The sequence below is a fragment of the Squalius cephalus genome, assembly GCF_949319135.1.
Source record: "Squalius cephalus genome assembly, chromosome: 11".
Taxonomy (NCBI): Eukaryota; Metazoa; Chordata; class Actinopteri; order Cypriniformes; family Leuciscidae; genus Squalius; species Squalius cephalus.
In genome coordinates, this window is record NC_137132.1 from 7027423 (window position 1) to 7047585 (window position 20163).

At 39.9% G+C, this 20163-nt stretch overlaps 1 protein-coding gene across 2 annotated transcripts in view; it reads left to right on the plus strand.

Moving 5' to 3' along the window:
- The first annotated feature begins 3222 nt into the window (after positions 1–3222).
- LOC307167539 (NACHT, LRR and PYD domains-containing protein 12-like) overlaps positions 3223–20163 on the plus strand; it is a 34146-nt gene continuing 17205 nt past the window's right edge. The window contains exons 1-12 of one of the 2 annotated variants that reach the window (XM_079886716.1): positions 3223–3460; positions 3746–3841; positions 4028–4141; positions 4444–4557; positions 5365–5478; positions 5555–7360; positions 8224–8394; positions 9077–9247; positions 9935–10105; positions 13893–14063; positions 14776–14946; positions 17629–17807. In XM_079886716.1, coding sequence (XP_079742842.1) covers positions 3792–3841; positions 4028–4141; positions 4444–4557; positions 5365–5478; positions 5555–7360; positions 8224–8394; positions 9077–9247; positions 9935–10105; positions 13893–14063; positions 14776–14946; positions 17629–17807 — 3232 coding nt within the window. In that variant the 5' untranslated portion in view covers positions 3223–3460; positions 3746–3791. Of the gene's footprint in view, positions 3461–3709; positions 3842–4027; positions 4142–4443; positions 4558–5364; positions 5479–5554; positions 7361–8223; positions 8395–9076; positions 9248–9934; positions 10106–13892; positions 14064–14775; positions 14947–17628; positions 17808–20163 lie in introns of those variants that run through there. The other variant, XM_079886715.1, reaches the window with a different exon arrangement.

Here is a 20163-nt window from a genome sequence, read left to right on the forward strand (position 1 = left end):
ATGTTAAAAATAGCTTCAATGTGAATATAATAGAATATAATATTGTGTGAATATACATTTTATAGGTCTACATATGACACACAATGCTACAGCTGATGCCACAGTGGAAGTGAAAAAATACATCAACGATGCGTATTTGCCCAGAACTCATAATCCCATAACTTACTGGAAAGAGAGAGCAGTAATCTTTCCTCATTTGTATGTCCTAGCTAAAAAATATATTTGCATGCCAGCAACAAGTGTCCCTTGTGAGAGGATTTTTTCAAAGGCTGGAGAAATTATCTGTAAAAAAAGAAGTAGGCTAAGTCCTTCAAAAGCAGAGAAATTAATATTTTTGAATAAAAATCTCTAAAAAAGTGAGACATTGTGGCTTGATTTCTTTTATTAATATACAAGCTTCACATATAATACAATAATAAAAAACAACACATTTTTTTAATGGCTCGTCAAGGTTGTTTCAGATCAACACCTGCAAGTGACCACTAGGTGTCACCGTTGAGACGGGTGTCGGATTGATTCTAAGCCTTGAAACAATATGGCCCATTTGGTTCAACTGTTTCATTGCTTCACGAAGCCTCGATCTGCCCACCACTACTAAGCGCCGCACATAACTTGTTGAAAGCTGGAGAACTAGAACTGCGAGCAGGAGAAGAGAGGAGAGAAATGTAGGCGGGTCTTGTTTGGCTTACGTTGAAAAGTTCATTGCAGCGAATCGGTTCCTTTGAGTGAAATGATTCACCAACTCGCTCGATTCATCCATGAAGTCCTCGTGCGCCATTTTACGCATTCCTCTTCGCAGTGACAAATGTTTAAACATCACCGCTGATAATAAACTACTTCAACTAACCTTATTAGAAGCCTAAAATCTTGCTGATTTGTTCTCCCAACCTGACTAGCTATGAAGGACATCAGTGGGGATTTCTTTAAGACTGCAAGGGAAGCTCGGCTTCCCCTATAATGTCAAAAATGAATGGAAATGAACATGCAGGGCTACAATTTTAAGGATAAGCTTGTGGCACAGACCTATGATCATGGCTTCAGATCTCAATGGTCTGCAGGCCAAAGTGAAAGCAATAGCCCCCAGTGCAATGTTTGTGCATTGCTGTGCACACAGACTGAATCTGGTGCTGTCACAGGGGGCTAAATGCCACTCTTTTTTTTTTTCAAAATCCACAAAGAGGACATCTTTTCTGGAGTCTGCAGGCTGTTCAAGGTTGCCCAGAAACGCTCCTACTCGATGGAATTTCACATCACGGATAGTGAGCACTGTGGCAAACAATTATGATGGCCTCCTGCAGACATTTGAGAACATCATTGCAGAAACAACAATGGATGATGATACACTGGATTGTGCCAAAGGCTTTGTGAGGAAACTGGAGGATTTTGAGTTTGTGTTCATGTTGTACACATTTGAACAAATCTTCTCTGAGACTGATGTGGCCTTTGATATTAACCAGCAGAGGGCAATGGATGTTTTTTACTGCAAGAAAAGAATTGAGTCTCTTCTTGCATTTGTCAAAGAGAAGAGGTCAGAGGGGGCTTTCCAAGCTGTTTATGCCAAAAAAGCAGATCTCACATCAGACCCACGAGATGAGCCACCATGAGAAAGCGCCATCTTACCCAATTGCAGGATCCCCAATAGCGATACAGAAATCTGTACATGGCCATCTTTGATAACATCTTGGAGCAGATTCCTCAACGTTTTTCAAATTTGGTAAGTATGCTCTTCTTAGAATTAGTCAATCCAGGGAAATTTGATGACATGAGACAAGTATTTCCACAGGAGGCCTTCCAAAGTGTCCTGAAAAGTTATGGCCATCACTTTGATTCAGGGAGACTGAGGTCAGAACTTCAAGTCCATTCAGATCAGTACTTGCAGGGTAACAGGGGAAAGCTGTGTGATTACTTGGTGTTCCTTAAAGACATGGAGTTGGACAGTGCAATGCCTCAGCTTTACAAACTGTTCTCATTAGTGGCAACAACTGGAGCTACATCTGCAGGTGTAGAAAGGAGCTTCTCCTGTTTAAAGCGGCTCAAGTCCTACACCCGTAACACAATGGGCCAAGGCCGTTTAAGCAGCCTAGCTCTGCTGGCCATTGAGAGGATACTGGTCAAGTCACTGGAAAAGACGCCTAGTTGGTACGACAGGGTCACAGACCATTTTCTTGAAAAGGAACGTAGGGCAGAATTTACTTATAAATAAATGGACAATTTTATGATGTAGGCCGAAAATGAGCTTCCCTCTTTGACAGACCACGGAAGGACATGTCTCAGTCCATAGGCTACCTGTCAACCCTCCCGTTTTTCCAGGGATTCTCCTGTATTGTACCTTGCTATCCCGCTATCATCTCGTTTAAATATTTTCAAGTATTTTAAATATTTTCCCGTATTTTTAATCTTTTTATAAAAAAAAAATAAAAAAATTAAAAAATCCCACTGGGCGCAAACCAGTTAAGCGAAAATCCCGCCCTGCAGCTAATTTCATTGGTTAAGGTTACAATGATGGGTAGGTTGGTAGGTTAAGGGATCAGTGTGGTGTAGGCAATCAGTAGCCTACTGTGATTCACATGACCAATAAAATCTCTAGAATCGGCTAAATATTCTTAGTCCAATACAACCCTATTAAACATTTACTTTGCACCCTTAAAACCTTGGCAAGAGTTTACGTCAAAGATTTATTATCAACTGTTCCTGAAAATAATGTTAGTTTTAGTATAATAATAAATGTTTAGTTTGACAGTTTTACAATCCATTCATTGTCTTTCCAATCTTTAAAATAATACATTGATAAGACAGTAATTATGTGATAGGCCTAAACATGTTTCCAACATGTTTTATTTTGTTACACTTACTGATGTTCAACAAAATACTTAAAAAACATGCATTTCCTCCCTCTGAAAAAAATTACACGCATGCTCAGCTCATCAGCTCATCATGTTTCTCAGTGTGTCTACTGGTGATTGAGAACCGCTGTACCTACGTTGTACCGCTGCTCGTGCTCATCAGTTCTCTCAGCACAACTTGTCTCAGTCCAGTGAACTGTTGGAGTTACTGGAGTAAAAGTAAAATATACTACGGGTTATTGTTTTATTTCGAGTAGGAGGGACAGTCAGGCATGGAAAGTGAGTAACGACGCGTACTGTTTCGAACGATTCAGTCCGATTTAACGTAGGCTACTGGTTCGACCGGTTCACTAAAAGAACCGGTTCAAAAGAACGATTCGTTCACGAACCGGACAACACTATTGTTTTGCGCGGAACAAATAAAAAGTGAAAGTAAATGAACTGAGTTGATGTTTTGCCATTTAAACACAGCCAGAATCGATTCTATAGGCTACTGAGTATCAAATGCAAAGTGAAATGGAAACCTTCGCAAAAGCTAATATTTACGTCTAACTAGGCTACTTGATAGAAACGGCGGTGGATTTCGTGAATCTGAGTGTGATCAAACGTTGATCAAGGTGAGTGTTCAGGTCTCGAGACGTTTTACAGGTCACTTCCGCATTTAGGTCAATATTAGCCTATTTCCCCTAAAGCACATATTCGTTATTTTATGTGTTTGATTAATATTTTTCATTTTAGAGCAAAACATGGTTTCATTGTTTCGTGTTGTCTGTGGTTTATTTAGCATGTGTGTTAATATACGACTAACATTGTGTATTTGAGTGAACGCCGCGTCTCATGATCCTGTTTCTCTGAATCTCAGGTTCCGTTCAGCTGAATTATTGTTTGTCATTTCCATTCAGAGTCAGTGGTGAAGATCAGATTCTGTTTCAACTGTTCAGCTTCATCATGGATGAAACTCAAACATCCAGAGATGAAGATTTTTATCCAGGTTGCAGGTATTTTGAATAAACTCCAGATTAAATCATCTTTAAATTGTAGTAAAGAAGATGTTTTTATTAGGTTAAAAACTTTAATTTTATTGAAAACAATTAGAACAGTCAGTTATTTATTTATTAAAATAGCCTACCTTTAAAGAACTTATATTAAAATATTATCACCAATAATTTTTCTTTATGTTATAGTTCAGTTCATCAGAAGAGATCAGAACCAGAGCCCAGCTGTGTGTCTATGAGGAGTGACCGGTCTATGGGTCGGCTAGAACATTTTAAGAGTGAAGATACACAGACTGATCTCAGGTATTACATTTCTATAAAAATATGATTATAGTATGGCATTTTATATTATCAGAACATTATCAGTAATATATTCTACAAGATATGAGAAATTCTTTTTGGACATTGCTTACAGTTATTTTTATGTGTAGCTAATATTTTAGTGTATGTTGTGTTACACATGAGACGTATATGAGAGCACTTGGTTCATTTTACAGTTTTTTTTTTAGTCAACATTGTGAAAATAAATTCTTTAAGGATAAATTAATATGTGATTTTTGAATACAGTAATTCAGTTTATTAACTTAAATATATTTATGTTATAGTTCAGTTCATCAGAAGAGATCAGAACCAGAGCCCAGCTGTGTGTCTATGAGGAGTGACGGGTCTATGATTCGGCCAGAACATTTTAAGAGTGGAGATACACAGACTGATCTCAGGTATTTCATTTCTATAAAATATGATTATAGTATGGCATTTTATATTATCAGATCATTATCAGTAATATATTCTACAAGATTTAAACAATGTACACGAAGAATGTTTTAATGTAATATTTTAATGCATACAGTATAGTGTTGCTCACACAGAGAAACATCTGTGATAGAACTAATTTCAATGTACAATTTTTGTAATAACAGTGTAAATTAAATAATTATGAAGAGTGATTGTTTTATTGATAAATGGATATGTAATATTAGCCTGGTAATACCAAACTCTTCTACTTCGCTTTGCTTCGTAGACAGAGTCTGGAAGGGCATAATTGAAAAGCGTTTTCTTTCTCGTGGTGGGGGGGGGGGGGTTAAAAGCTTGTCTGAAGTATAAAATCATTGGTTACCCGTAAGCAAATCACATAACGCTTGGTTATGACGTGTGTGCGCAGGCTCAGCCGCATCGAACTTCCACTGTAAACCCATCTATGCTGTAAACACATGTATGATGCGAAAACAAAACCATCGAGTGAAATACCAGAGTGAACATGGCTGTTGAACGACTTTTGCAGATTATGTGAAGTAAATCTACGCATCCACGGTTCAATCAGCGTCTACGTCACGGCTCTCAGCCCGCCCTCTGTTCGTTGATTGGCCGGCTGTTTTGAGGCCGGAGGAAAACGGGAAGATAGGTCGCTATCTCAGACTGAGTACAGAAGCGAACTGAAATTGAGCGGAAGTACGAAGTCTGACGTAGTCAGGCTAATGTAATATGTTGAATATGGCAAATATGTTTAACTTTAAACTCTGTTATAGTTCATTTCATCTGAAGAGATCAGAACCAGAGCCCAGCTGTGTGTCTATGAGGAGAGACGCGTCTATGATTCGGCCAGTAGATTTTAAGAGTGGAGATACACAGACTGATCTCAGGTATTACATTTCAACAAAATATATGATTAAAAAAAGACATTGTGTTTATTAATACTGTGGTATTTTAATTTTACAGCCATGAAGTCCTCAACAGGTTTAGATCAAATCTGATGAAGAAGTTTGAGTGTCTGTATGAAGGAACAGCACAGCAGGGAAACCCAACACTCCTAAATGAGATCTACACAGAGCTCTACATCACAGAGAGTGAGAGTGGAGAGATCAGTAATGAACATGAGCTGAGACAGATTGAGACACAATCCAGGAGAGCAGCAACAGTGGACACACCGATCAAATGCAATGACATCTTTAGACCTTTACCTGGACAAGACAAACCCATCAGAACTGTGCTGACAAAGGGAGTCGCTGGCATTGGAAAAACAGTCTCTGTGCAGAAGTTCATCCTGGACTGGGCTGAAGACAAAGAGAATCAGGATGTCCAGCTCATATTTCCACTTCCTTTCAGAGAGATTAATTTGATGGACAAAACACTCAGTCTTTCAGATCTTCTTCATGTCTTTTTCCCTGAAACTAAAGAAATGGAAATATCCAGGGACAAATATAAAGTGTTGTTCATCTTTGATGGTCTGGACGAGTGTCGTCTGTCTCTGGATTTTCAGAGCGATGTGAGGTTGTGTGATGTAAGTGAATCAGCCTCAGTGGACGTGCTGCTGACGAACGTCATTGTGGGGAATCTGCTTCCCTCTGCTCTCATCTGGATCACCTCCAGACCAGCAGCAGCCGATCTCGTCCCCTCTGAGTGTGTCCATCGAGTGACAGAGGTACGAGGCTTCAATGATCCACAGAAGGAGGAATACTTCAGGAAGAGAATCAGTGATCCGAGTCTGGCAAATACAATCATCACACACCTGAAGTCATCAAGGAGCCTCTACATCATGTGCCACATCCCAGTGTTCTGCTGGATCTCAGCCACTGTTCTGGAGAAGATGTTGAGCAAAGCAGAGACTGGAGAGATTCCCAAGACTCTCACTCAAATGTACACACACTTCCTGATCCTTCAGACCAACATCAAACATGAGAAGGACTATGAGAAGAACGTGACAGATGAAGACATGATCCTCAAACTGGGGAAACTGGCTTTTCAGCAGCTTGTGAAAGGCAATGTGATCTTCTATGAGGAAGACCTGAGAGAGTGTGGCATTGATGTGACAGAAGCATCAGTTTACTCAGGATTGTGCACTCAGATCTTCAGAGAGGAGTTTGGCTGGTATCAGGGGAAAGTCTTCTGCTTTGTTCATCTGAGCATTCAGGAACATCTAGCGGCTCTATACGTGCATCTCTCCTGTACAACCAACAACAGAAATGTGTTTGACTCAATCACCAAACAGAGTTTGCGGTCTAAAGTAAAGGACTGGTTTCAGCTCAATTCACCAGAAGAACATGTGTTATTATCTGCGCTGCATCAGAGAGCTGTGGATGAGGCTCTACAGAGTAAAAATGGACATCTGGATCTTTTCCTGCGGTTTCTTCTGGGTCTGTCAGTGGAGTCTAATCAGATTCTCCTACAAAGACTAATGAAACAGACAAGCAGATCTGACAGCAATAATAAAACAGTTGAGTACATCAAGAAGAAGATCAGGACCATTGACTCTCCAGAGAAATCCATCAATCTGTTCCACTGTCTGAATGAACTGGGTGATCGTTCACTATTGGAGGAAATACAACAGTATCTGAAATCTGGAAGAATAAATGAAGCCAAACTCTCTTCATCTCAGTGGTCAGCTGTAGTCTTTGTGTTGTTGACATCAGAGGAGAAGCTGGACAAGTTTGATATGAATGATTTTGTTGGACAAGACAATAAAACTGAACAACTAAAGGTTCTTCAGAAGCTTCTTCCTGTGATTAAAGAATCCAGATCAGTTCAGTAAGTATCAATCAGAACAATCAGTTCACTGTTAAAACATCAGGAAAATAAAAGTTCATAAATCTTCAGTGCTGCAGATGTTGTCAAGAGTTCAGTGGTCAGTATTTGATGTGTTTCTTAAACCGTGACAATGTAAAATTCCTTCAGGCATTCAAACAAAGTCAGAAAATGTGTGTATGAATAAATAATTCAGGTTTACTAGTTGAATGTTCTTTCACATAAAGAAGGAATTTAAATATTTAAAAGAAATGATAAAAGAAATGAAGACCAAGCAAAAAACTGGAGAAACAGCTAATTTCATTCAAGTAGCTCAAATCTCCTAAAAAACATTTGATATATGGTTTACATTTAGTCATACATTTATATTTTACTATTAGATGGACAATTAAACATTTACTTGATGTTTAGATTAAAGTTTACTAAAACTTCACATTTTAATTTTACTGTGAAATTGACAATTAAGAATCACATCCCTGAGTATGTGAAACTAGTGATGGTTCTCTAGTAAAGTGCAGATTTAATGTGTAGCAACGACTCTTACATAACAAGAATAGCAACAATGAGACATTTAAGATTATTTACAAGCCATTACTTTTGTCATTACTGTCCACAATCTCACAAAGTTCCATTATAAACAATAAAGTTGTCTACACTGCATAAAGAAAATCGGTCTTTTTGTAAATGAGAGGATTCGCAAACAAAAAAAGAGATCAGCAAACATGTCTGGCGACATTTCTTACCATGCTAAAAACACGTTGTAAATAGAAGCATTTGACCATGAACCTTGGATTAGAATTTTACATTTGTTGGAAAGGTATTTGATAGTGTTTAAATTATGCTACTTGATTTTCATCTCTCTACAGGTTGAGTTATTGTGGCGTCACAGATGAAGGTTTTGCTTCTCTGACTTCAGCTCTGAGATCAAACCCTGAACACCTGAGAGAACTGAATCTCTCTGATAATAAAATAGGAAAATCAGTGAATCTGCTGTCTGATGTACTACAGAATCCTCACTGTAAACTGGAGAAACTGAGGTAAGATCATATTTGACTCTCACACATGAATCACAATGTAAAGTATATTTGAAGTGTTCAGCCTCTTTCTGCTGCTGTGAGTTCAGATTATTGAGCTGTAAATGATTGAACACATGAGCTGATCCTCAATAACATGAAACTGCAGGACTGAGAGTCACACTGAAATACACACTTTCACACACAATCAACATTTCAGTCTCTTGACTTTAAACAGACTCGAGCTCAACACCGTCAGAACTGAGAAATGAAGAACATGCTGGATTCATTCTTACTGTTAATTATGTTCATCTTTCTGCATTGACACTTTCTAAAGTATTGATTTTAATTTTGTAAAATGAAAACACACTCACATACACACTCAAATTGACACTCCATACATATTACATAGTACAGATCTAGTAAGTAACATAGTAAAACTAGCCTATGTAATGAATAGTCTCATTCATTAAAGCAGGTTTTGCATAAGACTGAATTTTAATATAGTGCAAATTAGAGATTATTTTTCCTGATTGAATGATACTTTAGATGTTTTATGATCATGTTTTGTGACATTTTAGATCTCAATCTAATGATCCATCAAACATATTAATTTGTGCTTTAACTTTCTCTTTAATAATGGATTCACTGCTAAACTGATCTGATCTGAACTGAGAGAGTGAAGTGTGTGTCATTGTTTCTACAGGTTGAGTAATTGTGATCTCACAGATGAAGGTTTTGCTGCTCTGACTTCAGCTCTGAGATCAAACCCTGAACACCTGAGAGAACTGAGTCTGACTGGGAATAAAATAGGAAAATCAGTGAATCTGCTGTCTGATGTACTACAGAATCCTCACTGTAAACTGGAGATACTGGGGTAAGATCATATTTGACTCTCACACATGAATCACAATGTAAAGTATATTTGAAGTGTTCAGCCTCTTTCTGCTGCTGTGAGTTCAGATTATTGAGCTGTAAATGATTGAACACATGAGCTGATCCTCAATAACATGAAACTGCAGGACTGAGAGTCACACTGAAATACACACTTTCACACACAATCAACTTTTCAGTCTCTTGACTTTAAACAGACTCGAGCTCAACACAGTCAGAACTGAGAAATGAAGATCATGCTGGATTCATTCTTACTGTTAATTATGTTCATCTTTCTGCATTGACACTTTCTAAAGTATTGTTTTTAATTTTGTAAAATGAAAACACAAACACCCTCAAATTGACACTCCATACAAATTTACATATAGTACAGATCTAGTAAGTAACAGTAAATCTAGCCTACGTTGTGAATAGTGTCATTTATTACAGCAGATTTTACACAAGTATGAATTTTAATATAGTGCAAATAAATAAAAAAAATTCCTGATGGAATGATACTTTAGATGTTTTATGATCATGTTTTGTGACATTTTAGATCTCAATCTAATGATCCCTCAAACATATCAATTTGTGCTTTAAGTTTGAACTTTCTCTTTAATAATGGATTCACTGCTAAACTGATCTGATCTGAATTGAGAGAGTGAAGTGTGTGTCATTGTTCTCTTCTCAGGTTGAGTAAGTGTGACGTCACAGATGAAGGTTTTGCTGCTCTGACTTCAGCTCTGAGATCAAACCCTGAACACCTGAGAGAACTGAATCTATCATGGAATAAAATAGGAGAATCAGTGAATCTGCTGTCTGATGTACTACAGAATCCTCACTGTAAACTGGAGAAACTGTGGTAAGATCATATTTGACTCTCACGATACACACACGGGAAACAGGGAAATCCAATTGCAGTATGTTTTATTATTCAGGGTAATCCAAAATCGTAATCATCCAGGCAGGGGTCAAAATCCATATAATCAATCCAATAAACAAATAAACAAATAAACAAGAAAAGGCTAGGACAGAGCGGAAACAGACCTCAAAGTGGTGTGACGAATAACAAGGACTCTAAACACTAAACAGGCAGGGTATTTATACACACAGAAACTAACAATCATGATGGGGAACAGCTGGGTGCAGTGAACAGTGATGAGTGCAGACAAGGATTGTGGGGAATGCAGTTCCTAATGTGAATGACACCATGGGGGAAGAGGACCTCTAGTGGACACCGGGGAACATAAACCAACACTGTGACAGTGTTGGGTCACCCCCCCCCCCCCCCCCCCCCGGGATCATGAGGAGGGATGGGGGGCCAGGTCCATGGAAGGGAACAGAAACAGGGGGTGATGGTTCAGTCGGCGGCCATGGCAAAGCAGATAGTTCATCGGGTGGCCAGGGAGAAGCAGACGACCCATCGGGCGGCCAGGGTGGACACTTTCCCTCAGGCGGCCAGGGCGGAGCAGACAGTCCATCTGGCGGCCACGGCGGAGCAGAGAGTCCATCGGGCGGCCAGGGCGGAGACGACCCTTCAGGCGGCCAGGGCGGAGCAGACAGTCCATCGGGCGGAGACGACCCTTCAAGTGGCCAGGGCGGAGCAGACAGTCCATCTGGCGGCCAGGGCGGAGACGTCCCTTCAGACAGCCCGGGCGGAGCAGACAGTCCATAGGGCGGCCAGGGAGGAGACGACACTTCCGGTGGCCATGGCAAGACGACCCCTCGGGCGGCCATGGTGGAGATAACCCCTCGGGCGGCCACGGAACAGGCACCGGCTCAGGAACAGACACAGACACCGGCTCAGCAACAGGAACAGACACAGACACCGGCTCAGGAACCGGAACAGACACCGGCTCAGGAACAGACACCGGCTCAGGAACAGACACCAGCTCGGCGGCGGCCATCTTGTCAGGAGACACAGGCTCGGCAGCGGCCATCTTGTCCGGAGACACAGGCTCGGCGGCGGCCATCCTGTCCGGAGACACAGGCTCGGCGGCGGCCATCTTGTCAGGAGACACAGGCTTGGCGGTGGCCATCTTGTCCGGAGACACAGACTCAGCGGCGGCCATCTTGTCCGGAGACACTGGCTCGGCAGACGTGACCTGAACAGTCTCTGGATCGGCAGACGTGACCTGAACAGTCTCTGGATCGGCAGACGGGACCTGAACAGTCTCTGGATCGGCAGAAGGGACTTGAACAGTCTCTGGATCGGCAGACGGGACCTGAACAGTCTCTGGATCGGCAGACGGGTCCTGCATAGTCTCTGGATCGGCAGACGTGACCTGAACAGTCTCTGGATCGGCAGACGGGACCTGAACAGTCTCTGGATCGGTAGATTGCATCGGTGGAACCAGTAGGGTGAAGCACTGGGATGGCGCTGGCAGAGCAAGACGCTGGGGCGGTGCCGGCAAGGCCAGCCGCTGGAGCGGTGCCGGCAGGGCGAGGCGCTGGAGAGGTGCTGGCAGGGCAAGCTGCTTGGGGACGGCCTCCGGGACGACAGCGGCCTGTACGTGGACGACCTCCGGAACCACAGCGGGCTGCACGGGGACGACCTCCGGAATCCCAGCGGGCTGCACGGGGACGGCCTCCGGAATCCCAGCGGGCTGCACGGGGACGGCCTCCGGGACAACAGCGGGCTGCACGGGGACGGCCACCGGGATGGCCTCTGGTCCATTGGGGAGGCAGGAAGTCTTCCTCCTCCTCCGCTGTTTCTGATGGCGATGTGCAGGCTCTGGGCTGGACAGGAACCGCGGCAAACAGAGCTCTGGGCTGGACATCACCAGCCCAGGGTCGAAGAGGGGCCAGAGTGGAGAATGGTGTCGGGATTCCTCTCGACCACCTCCTCCACTGCGGCCTCCACGGGTCCCGCAAAATTTGACCAACCGGGTCCTCAAAAAATTGTATTCTCTCCCGCTCGGTGGCTGGGGAAGAGAGATTGAGAAACATACCGCTGGATCCTGACATGACGGAGTCCTTCTGTCACGATACACACACGGGAAACAGGGAGATCCAATTGCAGTATGTTTTATTATTCAGGGTAATCCAAAATCGTAATCATCCAGGCAGGGGTCAAAATCCATATAATCAAACAAATAAACAAATAAACAAATAAACATGCAAGGACAGAGCGGAAACAGACCTCAAAGTGGTGTGACGAATAACAAGGACTCCATAACAAACACTTAACAGGCAGGGTATTTATACACACAGAAACTAACAATCATGATGGGGAACAGCTGGGTGCAGTGAACAGTGATGAGTGCAGACAAAGATTGTGGGGAATGCAGTTCCTAATGTGAATGACACCGTGGGGGAAGAGGACCTCTAGTGGACACCAGGGAACATAAACCAACACTGTGACACACATGAATCACAATGTAAAGTATATTTGAAGTGTTCAGCCTCTTTCTGCTGCTGTGAGTTCAGATTATTGAGCTGTAAATGATTGAACATGTTTTACATTATCAATCAATGACACGTTTGGTGATGTGAGCTGAGTTACACATGGGATTGAAATGATGGCTACAGAAATCTCTAATGTTTATTTTGGTCATGGCTTGTCTTAAAAATGAAGACAATGTGACGGTTGTCGTAGGAGAACTCACACTGCAGGACTGAGAGTCAAATCTTCAGACACTGTCAGAATCTCGTCAGAGGGAACATTTTATCACAACGGTCATTAATCTTTTGTTGGTGATCATATCAAATAGAGCTGCACGATTAATCGCAATTGACATGAAATCGATTTTGCTTATCGCTATTGTGAAATCGCAAAAGCTGTGATTATTTATTATGTGCAGCTTGTCAGTGACGTACGGCTCTGATCAGTAGTAAACGCTGCTCCATCTGAAAGCACTGCAAGTTTGAGTCGCTTTTAATGTGCATTTGAAAAAGCAACACACATCAAACATCTTTCTCAAAAGTGAGAAGCATTTATGAACCTCTTGTCCAACAAAAGACAACATTTAATAAATCAATCAAAGCGTTTCAATCTTCTGTTTATTCAGCTACAGATAGTATGATGCCCGATAGGGATTTTCTGGAATTATGTGTGTTATCGTTCTTCTACGGTGGGACATATTTAGTTTGTGTGTGTGTGTGTGTGACGCCCTCTGGCTTTCAGATCAAGCAGCATTTACTACCGATCACAGAGCCGTACTTCACTGACAAGCTGCACATAAAATAATCACAGCCTTTACTAGATCGTGTGCGGTTTCATTTTGATCAATCGTGCAGCCCTAATATCAAACTAACGATCAAACACTTCAGGTTTTGGCCTAAGATCAGAGGAAACCTTTAGGATTTGCAAAATTTGTCTCAGACGGCCAAATCATGGCCAAAATCGCAGTGTGCAGTCGGCTTAACAGTAAAACTAGCCTATGTTGTGAATAGTGTCATTTATTACAGCAGATTTTGCACAAGACTGCATTTTAATATAGTGCAAATAAGAGATTATTTTTCCTGATGGAATGATACTTTAGATGTTTTATGATCATGTTTTGTGACATTTTAGATCTCAATCTAATGATCCATCAAACATATTAATTTGTGCTTTAAGTTTGAACTTTCTCTTTAATAATGAATTCACTGCTAAACTGATCTGATCTGAACTGAGAGAGTGAAGTGTGTGTCATTGTCCTCTACAGGTTGTGGGATTGTGGCATCACAGATGAAGGTTTTGCTGCTCTGACTTCAGCTCTGAGATCAAACCCTGAACACCTGAGAGATCTGAATCTGTCATTTAATAAAATAGGAAAATCAGTGAATCTGCTGTCTGATGTACTACAGAATCCTCACTGTAAACTGGGGAAACTGAGGTAAGATCATATTTGACTCTCACACATGAATCACAATGTAAAGTATATTTGAAGTGTTCAGCCTCTTTCTGCTGCTGTGAGTTCAGATTATTGAGCTGTAAATTATTTAACACATGAGCTGATCCTCAATGACATGAAACTGCAGGACTGAGAGTCACACTGAAATACACACTTTCACACACAATTAACATTTCAGTCTCTTGACTTTAAACAGACTCGAGCTCAACACAGTCAGATCTGAGAAATGAAGAACATGCTGGATTCATTCTTACTGTTAATTATGTTCATCTTTCTGCATTGACGCTTTCTAAAGGATTGTTTTTAATTTTGCAAAATGAACACACACACACACACACACACACACACACACACACACATACACACTAATTGACACTCAATTCATATTACATTGTACAGATCTAGTAAGTAACAGTAAAACTAACCTATGTTGTGAATAGTCTCATTTATTAAAGCAGATTTTGCACAAGACTGAATTTTAATATAGTGCAAATAAGAGATTATTTTTCCTGATTGAATGATACTTTAGATGTTTTATGATCATGTTTTGTGACATTTTAGATCTCAATCTAATGATCCATCAAACATATTAATTTGTGCTTTAAGTTTGAACTTTCTCTTTAATAATGGATTCACTGCTAAACTGATCTGATCTGAACTGAGGGAGTGAAGTGTGTGTCATTGTCCTCTACAGGTTGAGTTATTGTGACCTCACAGATGAAGGTTTTGCTGCTCTGACTTCAGCTCTGAGATCAAACCCTGAACACCTGAGAGAACTGAGTCTGTCATGGAATGAAATAGGAAAATCAGTGAATCTGCTGTCTGATGTCCTACAGAATCCTCACTGTAAACTGGAGAAATTAGAGTAAGATCATATTTGACTCTCACACATGAATCACAATGTAAAGTATATTTGAAGTGTTCAGCCTCTTTCTGCTGCTGTGAGTTCAGATTATTGAGCTGTAAATGATTGAAGAAATGAGCTGATCCTCAATAACATGAAACTGCAGGACTGAGAGTCACACTGAAATACACACTTTCACACACAATCAACATTTCAGTCTCTTGACTTTAAACAGACTCGAGCTCAACACAGTCAGAACTGAGAAATGAAGAACATGCTGGATTCATTCTTACTGTTAATTATGTTCATCTTTTTGCATTGACACTTTCTAAAGTATTGTTATTAACCCTCTGGGGTCTAAGGTGTTTTTGGGGTCCTTGAGATGTTCTGACATGCCCTGACATTTTTGCTTTTTTCAGTTGCTTATAAACATATTAATGGCAAAGGTGTAAATTCACTCTATATAGCACCAACAGGGCTACCATCATATGTGAGCACCATGCATGTACATGTTTTCATTTTTGAGAGAATAATGTTTATGCATGGTTATTGAAAAAACTAAAAACTAAAGTTTCTGAAATAAGGCCATAAAACACATTCTAAATATATGTCAATAAGACTTGTGACTAATGGATGTCATCGCCTAGTGTTTTTTCTTCAAAATGATGTGAAAATCATCCTGCCTAATCATTCACATAACACAATGCATTGATTTAAATTTTGCAAAACACTTTCTGTCTGGAAAGGCAATATGCGGAGTGGGCGTCAACGATCATGCATATTTAGTGGTTCGCACCTGGAGACAATGGGGCCCGCATACTTAATGAGCCATTCATTCAGGTGTGTCACAAGAAAGAATGCAAGAGCAACAGTTGGAAGCATCTCAATATATATATATATATTTTTTTTCCACAAATTGTGCTTGCAAATTGGCCTATAATATCAAAAGGAAAACATGTCTAGTAATTGTGCAGTTAATTCTCATACTGTATTTTCAGTTTTGGAATATTTATCCTCTCCCCAAATTTGTCACTAATAAAACACAATAAAAAATTATTTTAAAGAAAAGGCTTATATTTGCCTTTTATTAGTTTGTTTGCATCTACCTTGTATTTTTTTTTTTTTTTATTAAAAAGGTTACAATTACAACAACAATTCAAGTGTAATCTTTCTTTGTAAAAACTAAAGTATACATTTTATCATACATATTTCAAAGTTAAGGATTCATTACTTGAATATAGCCTTGGCTACATTGGAATAAACACTATAACTTATTATTTGATTATTTTTGACAAAACATACTATATTTAACATATGAGCAAAAATTGGCAAACAAAAGCTTATTTGAGGTGGCAGTTATTTTACAGTAAAAATGTATAATCTATCCAAAACTAATCAATGAAATGTTGTCTTTCATATGTCTGTAACATAGTAACTTTCGTTTTTATTATAAGAAATATAAATGTTAATTTGCAGTTTAATACGTTGCTTATACAAATACATTTTATTTCAACATATTTCACTCGATTTTTACTCAGTAGCCTATAGCAATACAGTTTGCTAAAAGCGAAACATTCACAGACAGAAACGATTCAAATTTAAACCGTCTTTTGCCAGTTGTGGTAAACAGCGGCATCTCTGCCGTTCATTCATTCATTCATTCATGCACAGAAACGCGCCGCACTTGAGAATGAAAAAAAAACTTACTACATTATTCCATAGCCTCGGATCTGTTGCTCCTCGTACTTCTGAGGTAAATTTTCCATTATAGTATTATTCCTCACAGCGCTGCGAGACTGTGTAAACAAGTACAATGATCTGATGTGTTTTCTCGAGCTGATATGGGGGCGTTCACAGTTTGCGTGGATTGCCACAGACATTTGCGTTTGACTAGCGCGCGCTCTCCGTGGGCGGGGTCACATTACATCTGAATGAGCTCTAATTAGCTCGACTGGAATCGCTCTCTTTTAATACAGATTTCACAAGCTGAGAATATTTGTTTTTTATATAAATTACTTCATTTAAAAGAGGAGAATTCAAGCTTCATGCCTGTGTGTCTGTATGCCTGTTTGACTGAGTATTCGCTGAGTTATGGTTCATTTTCGGACGCGTTTCAGAATTGACTACACTGACAGAGAGAAAGCAGAACTCGCATCATGTTTATTTTTCTTTATTTGGCGAAAAGCACAACACTTTGTTTTTATTGTGAGTATACACAAAAATAATACACACTTAACAGGATCGATTGATGTTCAACACAAGCATATAAGATAAAAAGTAATATTTTATTTTATTTATTTTTTTTCACTGATAAGGAAAAAAACAAGCCGGCGCGATAGCCGACCTCAGGGGGTTAATTTTGGAAAATTAAAACACACACACACTAATTGATACTCCATATATATTACATAGTACAGATGTAAGTAACAGTAAAACCTATGTTGTGAATAGTGTCATGTATTAAAGCAGATTTTGCTCAAGGCTGCATTTTAATAAAGTGCAAATAAGAGATTAATTTTCCTGATTGAATGATACTTTAGATGTTTTATGATCATGTTTTGTGACATTTTAGATCTCAATCCAATGATCCATCAAACATTAATTTGTGCTTTAAGTTTGAACTTTCTCTTTAATAATGGATTCACTGCTAAACTGATCTGATCTGAACTGAGAGAGTGAAGTGTGTGTCATTGTCCTCTACAGGTTGAAGGATTGTGGCATCACAGATGAAGGTTGTGCTGCCCTGACTTCAGCTCTGAGATCAAACCCTGAACACCTGAGAGAACTGGATCTGTCTGTGAATAAAACAGGAAAATCAGAAATGAAGTTGCTCTCTGAAATGAAGGAGGATCCTCATTATAAACTGAAGACATTACACTACTGTGAGTATATTTTTATTTCAAACCTTTAAATTGACCCAATTTCAGTGACAGGTCTCATATGTGTGTAACTGGAGAATATAAGATAATAATTCAGCTCCACTTTAGTCTCTTGTTTTTAATAAGAGTTTAATTCTGTGATGTGAATATGATCTATGAATAGGCTAGGTCTATATGAATATTTTCATCCCTCTCATGTTTACATGTACAACTTTTGTTTCAGTTGTAATTAATTAATTCCGATTGATGAATCCAAACGTAGTGTTTACATGAACGATAAATAAAATGATCGGGTTGATGTGTGTGTTTATATGTCACAAGCTTCAAATCTGAATTGAGTTTTTGACATGCACACACTGCATGAATTTTTCCCGCTGTTGACACATACTATTCTCCTACTTTGTTTTTTTTAAACCGCAGGTGTAACAGAGTAAAGAAAGTAAAAACAGAAACTAAGTGTGAATAGTGTCAAAATGCTTATTTTAGTTATAAAATATTTGTTCTTGTTCAATTAATCCTGTTCATTGGTTATTTAAATAATGCATCTTGGAAAGAGGGAGACATCTACAGGCAAGAAGGGTGTACAATGGGTTGAATCAGCCATCTTCTCAGTTCACGTGAGCTGTTGAGAAGGATGTTTTATGACCGGACCAGCAGTACTTATTGTCTGTTTGATGTTCTTCGTGTCTTTTCCAGGTATGATGTATTACTTTTCTTCTGTGCAATTTTTGTTCTATATTTATAAAAGAAAAAGAGACTGAGTCATATTTGTATGTAACAAGAAAAAAAAAATGTTTATCTTCTCAGTTCACGTGAGCTGTTGAGAAGGATGTTTTATGACCGGACCAGCAGTACTTATTGTCTGTTTGATGTTCTTCGTGTCTTTTCCAGATTTCCTCAATTGCAGTAAACACTAAAGTGAATATGCTCAGCAAATTTGTTTTCGCGTGGTCATTATTGAAATGAAAGAACACACGAACCGAGAAGGGTTACAATGGTGCCGTGAATCCCGTTCATGATCGACGCGACGCTGAGGGGGTGTCCACCGGAGTGAGGCACGGGTTGAAGCGCTGGAGAGGCCGTTATGATCAACACAACGCAGATTATCGAGGGACCGACAAGAACGGAGTGTGACGAGTCTACGCGGGTTTTCGGCTTCGCGTGAAGCAGATCATCGAGGGACTGACGAGGGAGGTGTGCAGCAGAAACGCCGTGGGATTCGGATGGACAATTAGCCTGTTGTCAACGGAATTGAAAACTTTTTTTTCCTCTCCTCTTTCAACGAACTTTCGAGCAACGGGAAAATCGTTGGACTGCAGCTAAGTGACTGTTATTGACAGAGTTTTTTTTCTGATTCATTTTAGTGCCTTATTTAAGCATTAGGGGTATCCTAAAATGGCTGAGGGTGGTGCTGATAGCTCATTGTTTGGGGTTGGACGGGGTAAATACCTGATGCAGTTTTCTAGTACAAAATCAGGACAGAGTGAAGTAAATTTTAGGGCCAGTGACCATAAGGAAAAGGAGAATTACATGATTCATGATGTCAACCAGACTTTCCCTGTCACGTCTACTCCCAGACCAGATAAAATGGAGGTGTCTAGCGATCGTGACGTCAGTGATCTTGGCGTCTTAGTTGAAGAATTGGGTAGAAAAATCGGCGAATCAGTTACTGCTAGACTTTTGTCAGAGGGTGGATTCGCTGGGACTAGTAATAAGACCAGCACCAGTTCTCAATGTGCTAATCTCGATTTATCTCAGTTGAATGTCATCTTGAAGTCAGATGATAAAGAACCTCCTATATTTAGAGGAGACAGTCTGGGTAGATGTGATGTTCAAGAATGGGTTGACATGATGCAGCTCTACCTAAAAAAGAGAAATGTCAATACCCCAGATCAAGCAGATGAAATAATTGGTCACCTTATGGGTAGAGCAAGAGATGTTGTAAAAGTAACCCTACGCAGTAACCCTACGTTAGACTGCAAAGCACACCCAGAGTTAATATACAGCATACTTAAACAACATTTCAGTAATGTGTCCTATTCCAGTATGCCACTTGCTGATTTTTACAGCACATTACCTAGACAAGGTGAGAGCCCTGTTGACTATTGGTTACGTCTAAATAAGGCAGCAGACATTGCTGATGAGTGTCTCAAAGCTCAGGGTAGGTGTATGGATAATTTGAATTCAGAAGTTGCAATGATGTTTGTGCGCAATTGTCCAGACACTGATTTGGCGCGTACATTTAAAGTTCGACCGTTAGAAAACTGGACCGCAAAGGACGTTCAGGAGCTCTTAGACAGTTTTCAGCGTGACAGTAAATTGAGAGCTAGCACAAATGAATATGCGATCGGCCAAAAAG